This window comes from Carex rostrata, chromosome 13 (assembly GCF_964058835.1).
Source record: "Carex rostrata chromosome 13, lpCarRost1.2, whole genome shotgun sequence".
Taxonomy (NCBI): Eukaryota; Viridiplantae; Streptophyta; class Magnoliopsida; order Poales; family Cyperaceae; genus Carex; species Carex rostrata.
This window is the reverse complement of record NC_135930.1, coordinates 6,814,332-6,825,839: the sequence shown is the minus strand read 5'-3', so window position 1 is coordinate 6,825,839 and position 11,508 is coordinate 6,814,332. Positions and strand designations below refer to the sequence as shown.

General features: G+C 35.9%; 1 protein-coding gene and 1 long non-coding RNA gene across 2 annotated transcripts; both read right to left on the bottom strand.

Annotated features, from left to right (window-relative positions):
• Positions 1–4,335: 4,335 nt before the first annotated feature.
• On the bottom strand, positions 4,336–5,423 carry LOC144563893 (kinesin-like protein KIN-14E). Its single transcript, XM_078313360.1, is given in 2 exon segments — positions 4,336–4,907; positions 4,910–5,423. Coding segments are annotated over 2 exon segments (948 nt in total). The 5' UTR covers positions 5,286–5,423.
• A 213-nt stretch (positions 5,424–5,636) lies between these two features.
• On the bottom strand, positions 5,637–7,789 carry LOC144564010 (uncharacterized). Its single transcript, XR_013514529.1, has 3 exons — positions 7,673–7,789; positions 6,931–7,012; positions 5,637–5,956 (listed from the first exon to the last, which is right to left on the bottom strand). It is a non-coding gene; the product is annotated as an uncharacterized LOC144564010 (long non-coding RNA).
• Between the last annotated feature and the right edge of the window lie 3,719 nt (positions 7,790–11,508).

Sequence of the window (11,508 nt, the reverse complement as noted above, 5' to 3'; positions counted from 1 at the left end):
CAGAAAAATGTAAAATTTGGTCTCCAAGCAGATATTAATATGGAGAATAAGATGAACGGTTCGGATCGACCGTTTGGATTTTTAAAACTCGAATATTGAGCCGTAGCATAGAGGCCACTATGCTATCCATAGCACCCCAGCCTAACTCTATATATATATATATATATATATATATATATATATAGAGGTTGGCTAAGATCAAAGTGGTAGTTCCTGAGCTTTGGTGCTACCAATTCGTTTTTTCATTTTTCAAAGTTCAAAACGTCGATCCGAACCGTTCAAGTTGTTCTCCATATTAAATTGTGCTTGGAGACAAAATTTTATATTTTTCTGGATTTGTTTACTATTTATTAAGCCACTTTGAAAACAGCTGATCCAACGGTGGCTTCTGATTTTATTGTTTTGTTAAGCCACCCTTGGATCAGCGATTTTCAAAGTAGCTTAATAAATAGTAAAAAAATTTAGAAAAATGTAAAATTTGGTCTCCAAGCACAATTTAGTATGGAGAACAACTTGAACGGTTCGGATCGACGTTTTGAACTTTGAAAAATGAAAAAACGAATTGGTAGCACCAAAGCTCAGGAACTACCACTTTGATCTTAGCCAACCTCTATATATATATATATATATATATATATATATATATATATATATATATATATATATATATATATATATATATAGGAATATGCTAGCATGCTATGCATAGCATAGAGCCCCTCCATGCAACGCCTTGGATTTCGACTTTTAAAAATCCTAACGGTCGATCTGAATTGTTCATCTTGTTCTCCATATTAATATGTGTTTGGGGACCAAATTTTATATTTTTTGGAATTTTTTTAAGGTCAAATTTTTTTGAAGTTTAGCGGCTTTAATGCCTACTAACAATTCGATTGATAAAACACGTATTTACAACGAGTCAATTGACTCTAATTCCTAAATCTATTCCTTTATTCTCACAAAATTCTCTAAATTACTCAAAATTATACTAATCGCCCTTAATCACCCTCTGAATTCTTAGATCTACTTTTTAACTAGATCTACTCTTCTAATCTTACATATATACACTCATAATGGCTCTAATACCTTAATCTTCATCTCGCTCCATGACCAGATCCGCTCTTCCAACCGCTGTCGCACTCCAATAATCAGATCTACTCACTGTCATGCTCCGATCAAGATGAGACTCTACTTGCTGAGCTCCAATGATACCACACTTTCGGCTCCGATTCCTCCCCTCTCTCTCATTCTCCTCTCCGCCCGAGAAGATAGTATCGAGAAAGAGGAAAAGTGTTGTATTGAGAATGAAGTCTACAAGTATATATTTCTACCTATAAATATTAATTTCTCAACTTGCATCATCCATCGACAAGTTTATATTCTACTAAAACATTATTGTTAGAATTAAAAAAAAAAGTAACAAAAACTGAATAATTATACATACTCTGATACAATGAGCTTTACCTAGCTAGATATATAAATATGAGATGCCACGCATTAATTAATTAACCCTATGATTATCATCAGCACCAAGAAACTAAAAGTGCTCAACAGGCCAGTTATAATTTCTTGAGTCAAGAATTAGAAATATTAGTCACAATTTCTGGAGAATATAAATCATCTCATGTTGAAAAAGTATCACATGAATAAGAAAATAACATTACTGCTTGATTTTTCAGAGATAACACAAGGAAACACATATAGACTTTTCAAGAATGATTTTGTTACGAGCAACTACCAAAAATGCAAGAAAGTATACAACCTTAGTCAAATAATATCAATAAAATAAATCTTACAAAGTTAATGACGGAAGAAATTAACAAGAGAACACAAATTTTGAAAAAATTATTTTTCTTTACTTTGTTCAGTATTTTCCTCTTTGAATTGGCAAGGAAAAGAGTTTGATGTAATTAAGCAAAAGATTGATCGACACAACGACTCACGCAAAATCTAATTGATATATATTCGTGACGATTAATTTGTTATGAAATCAAAACGTTGAAGAACTTAGCTGGCAATGAGCTGCAAATATTAGAAAATATGTGAATAGTACAAGAAATGTCAATGGCATTACGTATTGCTTTGAAAAAATGGAGGTAATTAATCAATAAAAAATGATATTAAGTCACTAATGATGCAGTATATTATGCTTATATGTGTACGAAAGTGCTAAGTTGCTCGCTCTATGTGATTAAGATAGATAAATTCCACAATTTGCATTAATATCAAATAGCTGCACAGGTAAACAAAACTTGTTGTACCCATATATACTTGCACACACTTTACAATCGATCAGTGAATAATATTCAGATAATTAGTCTTGTATTATTTTATACTGAATTTATAATTGTATCAGTACATATATACAGTGCGAGCAATTAATTATAACTTTATATTTTCAGATATATCAGACAAACAGAAAACATTAAGTTTCTTTTTATCGTTTAGTAGAATATATTAAAGAAAACATTAAGTTAATTACTCGAAAATATTAAAGAAACTTAAAAACTTAAAACAATAAAGCTATCTTACAAAGATTGGTAGATTTGACATGATTTAGTAAGTACATGCACGATATCTTACGATCCTGAGAACCATGAAATCAAAACCATTAATTATAAGGAATGTTCTTCAAATTTCGATAAATTTTGATCGCATTTAGAAACTAGAGCAATAATATTCGCTAACACGGTAAAATCAATATCATGCCAGATGCCAGAAAAGTAATTCTTTGAGTGCTAACGACAGGTGCACTCTGAGGACTTCTATCAAGGACATAATAACACTGCTCGGTTGGAATTTTACATGACGTATGAGGAAATGACACCGAGAGGAGAGAGCGAGAGATTCACAGAACTGCTCAACAGCTCAAGGCTCCTTTCATTATCTTCTATCAAAGGATGAATGGTTGAGATAGTTTGACTTTCATTATCTTCTATCAAAGGATGAATGGTTGAGATAGTTTGACATACAACATCCGTGCAAACTATAATCCCAATTAAGTTGTTCTAAAGACTTTTGAAATAAGAGGAGGGTTCAAATGCCTCCATTTTTTGTGCCTCCATCATGCCTCTATTTTTAAAAACTTAAATAACTTAAAATTTAAATTACAAATATCAAAATAAAACCGTTAGATGTGATCTATGTTATTTTCTCTATATGCTCATATAATATTACCACATTTTAATTTTATTTTTATGTGAATTAATAAGTTGAAAAATCAACGTCTAGAAACTATCCACCTTAGTACATTTTTTTACAATCTATTGATGACAACCAAAACAAAGTTGAAATATCGTAATATTTTACATGTGCATAGATAAAATGATGTAGATCATATCCAACGGTTTTATTTTGACTTTTAAATTTTAAATTTTAAGTTATTAAAATTTTTAAAAATAGAGACATAATGAAGACACCAAAAATAGAGGCATTTGAACTCTCCTCTTGAAATAATATGATTTTTATTGGCATACATGCAGCTTCAGGTGGTGACTTGTCAAAGCTCTTCCTTTTCAAATACGCTAGCCTAACAAGTACAAACTTTTTGTACGGTTCAATGAATGCAGCCCCACATAATATTATGTCATTTCAATGTTAAGAGCAGATCGACACGGTGGAAGTTACGTACTACCGTACGCACACAATTAAGTTAGAATAATCTTGGCCCTTCATCTTGTATCATTGGTACTATTAAAATTAATGGTATTTATTAGTACAGTTGTACCACCTACTCTTCTGCCTTTAATTTCTAAATTAATCTTGGCCCTTCATTTTGATCAATGATGTGTATAAATCTGAGATCTTGATCTTATCTCTCAACACTTCCCCTCAAGCTAGGATTGTAGATATCGATCAATCCTAGTTTGCTTGTGATGTTTTTGAATGGACTCAGGTTCAATATTTTGGTAAAGATATTAGCAAATTGGTCATTGCTTTCTTCATTATTTTAAACACTCGCCCTCAAGCTCGGGTTGTAGATGACGATCAATCTAAACTTGCTAGTATTTTCCTCAAAGAGTTTTAGCTCCAATCTATTAGATTCTTCCTATTTCTTCATTCCGTATATTTTTGAAGTTGTTTGACGGAGCAGCACAATTAGCAGCTGGAGTAACTGCCTCATCTGATCCGAGCCTTCCTTCAATGAGTTGTAATGACCCCCTTCATAAGGATTGTTTTTTTTTTCTCCCCCTAAAATGGAGACATCCATTTTTTTGGGAAATGGAGGGAGTGGATCCAGGTTATTATAATTCTTCACATAGAGAGAGGGTCGCTAAATCCCCACTTCTCCTCTCTTCTAATTTTCGCTGAAGTTTTTTCTCTCTCTCTCTGAGATCACCTCCTCTCGTTGGAGAGAGATCTTTCCCTCTTCAGGAGGAGTGATCGGTTGATGTTCTGAGCCTCTTTTAGCCTTTCTCCTTGCGCATCAGTCTTGGCCTGCCTCTCACTCCCGACTAGGTCCACCAGCCACAGCTTGCTTTTTGTGCACTCTCCATTCATTAAATCATTTGCCTTCACCATTATACAAAGCATGCAGTGAGAGCGACTGCTGAGCTCATTAACATTATTTGAACCAATAGCCCTTGCATTGCTTCCTGCTTGCAACATATCCCACACCTCCTCTGTGCTCTCAACCTTTGCCTCAATTACTCCCGGGATGTGATGCAGCCCTTCTCCTCCTGCTTGCCTTATCTCAAGTTTCTTTGATGACTGGTCGGAGTTGAGCATATCCCAAATCTGCTCATTGTAAACCTCAAGGACACTGACAAATATATCATAAGAATATGTTTCTTTTCTCTCCTTAGCAATTTTGAACAACTCCTCAAGTGTGCGATAGTTCACACCTCGTTCCTTCTCAATGCCCTCCATAGTGAAGGTATTTCCCATACCGGTTTGTCCATATGCAATATGCACACGTTGTAACTATACAATACTGACGTCACCAGTGAAGAGGCATCGGCATACACATCAGCTTGGTCATCTTTTGGAGTGAAAATGCAGTCAAACTTGAATGTCTTCTTGGTGGCACCACCTGTCAGGATGCCAATTTCACCGTCTCTAGGAGTGTCAAAATTGACTATTGCTTTGCATCCAGATGACATTTCATCCTTGTTCAAAGGACGACAGCGACAGAAAACCCTGATATTCCCCTTCGACTCTTGAAGTTCATTAAATAGTCTTCTGCTCCTTGCCATCTCCTTACTATACTTGCTCTTGAGTTCTTCACCTTGTGCAACTAATGCCTGCACAACCTCAATCGAAAGCTTAGCCTGTTCTTCTTTCATAATCTTGATTTTTCTTTCTAAATCAGAAAGTGTCTCGGCCCATCACTTCTTATCATGCTGATATTTCTCGGTTAGCTCATTGAGTTGGTTAGTCTTTCTACAGTTTGCTCAAGAGTGCCATTTTTTAAGCTTTTACTATCCAGCTTCATGTCACACCCCGAAACATGGGGTCGTGCAGTTTTCGCCGTGAATATATAGTCGCCTATATACTCACAAGGCAAGTACGATATATAATTTCCAAACAAGACTTTCATTTCGCCAAAATTTACCATTTAAATACAAATAGTGCAATATGTTTATAATACCATAATCTCAAAATAAACCATTATATGAACAATAATATTTACACCTCCTACATACACATCCTACATATTATTACAATAACATTTAACAATATTTCATAAGGCTTACAAAGCAACAAATATCACCCCATTTCCAATACCGTTATAAAGACATTTAAAGCATAAAATCAACATTAACACAAATTATACATTTAAATTATAATTAGGGTTACAATCATACGAAATGGTCCGAGAAAAGGGTCATACAACAAAAACACCATACAATAGTTAATCGGACACCAAAAGGGACACATTGAGATGGCATACCCTATCTTTAATTGGCTTACACCTCAATTGCCGAGCACTCGAATCCCTTCTATTCGCGCCTACCTGAAACACATGCAATAAAATAAAATTCCCCAAGGGGGATGGGGGGGTGAGAAAACTTGTCATCCGTTTTCTTAGTGCGAAATTTAGTCAGGGCTACTGGATTTGTAAGAAATCCATTACCGGAACTAAATAAACCGCAAATGAGTGTCAATTCGGTAATTCATTAAAAGATAAATGCATATGCAATAATAATAGGAACAAATGAAATCCAACACATATTTCCTTCAAATAAAATCGAAGAATTCATATGATTGTTTGGCATAACCAATGAAATTATCAAGTCCGGTTATAAGTAATGGATATCAACTATCCATCTCGTTTGGCTTAACATTTCTATATTCCGGTTTATATTCAAACATTCACATCAAGTTTAACAAATTCCAATGAGGGTTGCATCTCTCATGATCATGCAACGGAGTGTCACTCTTTCTAAAAGAGAGACCAATAACAATCAACTATCCACAGTCTCGATATTCCTACAATCACAAATATAGTGCTCTCCAATAACAAATATAGTGCTCTTCCATAACAAATATAGTACACAATAAGGGTCATTCACCGTATGCGCATATGGGTCCTGAAAACAAAGTTTAGTCGCGAGCTAGACTTTGTACCCTTCCAATATGATTCCTCATCCACACATAACAAATATAGTTCCATTCAATCCAATCCAATACTGTGGTTCCATTCAGCTATCAAACGATAGAACAACAAGCGATAAAACCATACCAACATGCCAGATCAATACAAACATATCAATTCAATTGTACTATTTCCATTTACTTATGCAATGCGGCAAATGATGCTAACAAATAGAGATCCAACATGAGGTCATGCACAATAAGTCAGTTTGCAATTCAACAGGTGTATATATATATATATAAGCACATATATATATATATATATATATATACAAGTACCGTTATTTAATTCTAAGTAATAGAATTCAAAACAGATCCCGTGAACCCCCGCACCTGATTATGAAAAGCGTATCGCGCTCCTATGGTTCGGACGTCTCGAACGGTCCTGCAAGATCTTGCTCAACCGAGCCTACACCTATACCAATATACATACTTAACTTAGTTTTTGTTCGACGATTAATATGATTACTTGAGTAATATTATTGTCTTTACACTTTCCTTAATTTAAACCCTTAAAAATTCGTACCCAAATTAAATGAAAAACAGAATTTTGGGACAGCAGCCCCAATTTCTGACCATTGGTTACAAAAGCTACTAGAACCTTGTTATAGGAAACTCCAAACGACTTGAAACTGGAACCATTAGAAACTAGATTCCAAGACGCATCAAATAGACTCTTCATTTGTCCAAAATGATTTTGAATTTCCCTTTTAATTTAACTCATTACTCAGCCCTAAAATCTGCCCACTGTGCAGTCCCGAATTTCATAACAATCAAGTTTATTTATCAACCCTTAAACCTTGAAATATACCATAAATTAGTATAGACACTGGTACGGAACGATACCGGTGCTAAGAGATATAAATTTAATCATCAAATCTTTCCAACTCTAATCAATTTTGGGAAGAATCCGCAAGTCGGGTTTTTGTTGCAATTGAAACGGAAAATCAACAATTTAACACTCAAGAAACAACAAAGACATGAATTACTCAAGTTTGGTTCAATTCTTTCGAGTTTCACCGAAACCCTAGAAATCAAGGGGAGCAAATATAGAGAGAAGAAGAAGAGGGATTACCAAATAAAGTAGATAGAAACGCGAGATTTGGGCTCCTCTTCGATTTTCTCAATTTTCGAGCAATTTCGCGGGAAATGGAACTCTCTCTCTCTCACTCTCTATCTCTCTCGTTCTCTTCTGTTGGGGGGCGGCTCAAAGAAAGAAAGGAAGGGAGGGGACGTGAAATGAGAAGGAAGAAGGAGGAGAAGAAAAGGTTGGGCTCCCTTTGTCATTTAATGGAACAATTGCACATAAACCCCTCCAATCTTTCAATATTCAACAAATGGGTGAAATCAAATATATTACATTTTCCTCTTCATATATATACACATTTATATTTATTTATACCAATTTCAATTTGACAATTCAGATTTTTAATTCAATTTAGAAATTTCAAAAATTTAAAATTTCACTATGTTACACTTCATCTTTCTCTTACGAGTCTTACTGGCAATTAGTGTGCCTCGTGCTTTATTCTGTGCATTAGATGTGTCCATCTCTGAAGAGCACTTGTTACTAATCAGATCCCCCATTTTTGTTGATGGCGATAACGATCTTGCACTCTCCGCGGCCCTTTTTTGGTCATAGCGACGCACTGTTGTCGCCGGGGTTTGGTTTTCCGTACCCAACTCTGAGCACAACTCTAACCCTTGTGTACCTCTTTCGCTCTTTGCCATCCTCCTAGCAGATTGCCGTGTCAATGGCGGCAATGATCTTGCGCTCTCTGTGATCCTTTTTTAGTCACGGCGACGCATTGTTGTCACCGGGGTTTGGTTTTCTGTACCCAACTCTGAGCATAAATCAGCATTGTGTTCGATTCAAGGAGAGGGGGCGGATTCTAGGGTTAGGATCGAGGATTTATTGACAATCCAAGACCGTCTCTCTTTTGTGTTGTGAAAAACGTGGCCTAGTCTTTCCCCCTTATTCCAATCACTCCTCCTGCCGAGACTCATCCCCTTTGGCCAGAGGTGTGAATGGAGGAACCGACACCTAGTCCATGTCCCTCCTTTTAGCAATTGTCGCAACAAAAGGTGCCGGAAGCTCCCTTCATTGCTTCATCCCTGGAAATTAGGGTTTTGGTGGTTGCGCTGAGGGTTCGTGAAGAACAGAGGAATGGGCACTGATTTCGGTTATTTGCCTGTAAGCCTTGCCTTTTCTCCTGTGATGAACTAAATTCTCAGCCTCAGTTGGCATTTCTGAATTAGTCTTTTCTCTAGCACTTAGAACTCAAGCAATCAGCACTCAACTTCTTTCTTCTTTTTTATTTTCACTTTCTCCTCCTAAAGTGGAGATCTCCATTATCCCCTAAAATTTATTCCTTTTTTTTTGTTTTTCTTAGATATGGTATACAATTTTGCCCCTTTTTTTCTCATTTTCTTTTTTTAAGCTCAAAAATTGAGAGAGATCTATCTCTCTTGTTCCTCGGGGGCTAGGTTTGAGGGTTGTAACCCAGTAGCTGTCTTGTGTGTGTTTAGCTTGTTTATGGGTGTCACACCACTTGGGTCTCTTCTCTCCCCCTCCTAGTGCCAATTAGTATTTTGCTTATTTGTATGGCCTACGGTTCTTAGGTTTCTCAAGTACCGACTAGCTTTGCTAATTTGGGTGGTACTTGGCTGTTTTTCTCAAGTATCAACTAGATTTACTAGTTTGGATGGTACTTGGCTGTGTTTCTCAAGTACCGACTAGCTTTGCTAGTTTGGGTGGTACTTGGCTGGTTACTTTTTTATGGTATTTGATTGATTTTGTTGATTATAACAGAAAAGAAAAATATTACTTATCTGTCTTTTTTTTTTCTTTTTCGTTTTACCTTGATTGAGGGTTGACCCCTTTTCTTGCCTTTTGTACAAGATTGGTGTTGTGTTGCGGGCTTGAATTTTCTCCTCCTCATTTGCATTTCATCTTTCTTCTCTAGCTTCTCCCATCTAGAGGTGAGGCTGAGATTTGAAGTCTTGAGGTCAGCCTTTCTTTCTTTTCTTGATTTCTTTGATTTTATGGCTGAAAGCCTTCTTCATCTTCAGCTCGGGTTAGAGCAAGTTTTGTTTTGGCTAATGCGCCAAACCATTTCTCTTTTCCCCTTTTTTCTTTTGTGGTTTTCTGTTCAGATCTGAACTTTTTGTGGGTTTTTTTTGTTGGTGTTGCCGTTTTGTTGATTGCAGAATGGAGTCAGGATTTTAATATCACTCTGATACCATGTTAAATTTTAGAGTAAAATAGAAAAAAAGAGAAAGATCGGTTTATGGTAAAAATGCATTTCTGTATTGATGCATATTGATATTTCTTTACAAGGTTTTAGTTCTATTTATATTACAAAGTCTTAACGGCTAGATTTTGTATCGTTGGTACTATAACAATTAATGGTATTTATTAGTACAGTTGTACCACCTACTCTTCTGCCTTTAATTTCTAAATTAATCTTGACCCTTCATCTTGATCAATGATGAGTTTTAATCTGAGATCTTGATCTAATCTCTCAGCAGACAGCGTGGCAGGGGATCTCAGCTGCCTAAATCCTAGCTTAACAAAGAAAGGCTTCTTGCCCGACACCCGCTTATTTGTAACCTTTATATAAATTAATTATCCTACATATCGGTACTAATTAATCAGGTGAAGTAGTAAAATTGAAGCTTTCGCTCAGATTACATGCTGAAGGGACTAGACATATGTTATGTCAAAAGTAGTTATACTTGTATATTTATAGTTTGAAACATTACATATACTGCCCCTTTATTTAATTTGATTACCCAAAGAAACACATATCGCACATTTAAATAATCAAAAGGCAGAACACTATTTCACAGAAATCAACAAACTTATTTACTGTAAAATAACAAGGAAAAGAAATATGACAATCCAATATTTTATATCTTATTGTAATAATTGAAGGAAAAGAAACGACACAGATGTGTATGACTGTATATATGTGTTATATATATGTAGGTGTACTGTACCATGTCCATGGAAGAAATTATGTTCCTCTTAATAAAAATTAGTCTAACTACCACAACCACCACCACCGCAACCGCCACCACCGCATCCGCCACCGCCACCTCCACAAATGCTGCCTCTAGAAGCGCCGCCTCCACAACAGCCGACTTTGCTGTCATTGTGTTTGTCGTTATCATCAGCATCAGTGGCCACAACGGCAGCCAGGCCAATGCCAGCTCCTGTTGCTAGCCCCAAAGCAGCACCCCCCCTCCCCTCCTCCACCACCTCCTTTTCCTCCCTCTGTTTTGCTGGGGTTATTATTATTGTGACTGCCACTCCCATAGTACGTCATGTTATTTGCCGGTTGAGGCTGTCTCTTTGCCTTGTGGCCCCAGTTGAGTATTACAACGCCAATTACACCACACCATATACATGATTATGATGGCATGAGAGATGATGGGTTTGTGTGGGAAATCATTTTGTAGAAATATGACAAGAGCCCGTATCATTTTGGAATTAATACATATATCATGAGCGCTTGTATAATAATGTTCCCTATTTATACATGTAATTAATAATGACTACACTTTCCAAGTCAACGGGCTTAAAGTGCCCAACGGTTGGAATTCTTTTTCTGTGGGGATTATCATGGAATTCATAAAAAAAGTCAACTGGCTTAAAGTGCCCAACGGTTGGAATTCTTTTTCTGTGGGGATTATCATGGAATTCATATATTAATTTCAATTGATTGGCATAAAATTAGATAAGTCAACCATCAAGCATAGTTGATTATGAATGCAGAAATGACTAGTTGGTCTAAAATTAAAATGGTACGGTCTTTAATTAAGTACAATAATAAATCGAGTTTCATAATGCTGTACATGTCCTTAATTAAAACTTAAAAGTATTATTACTTGTTGAAACAAAAAGTA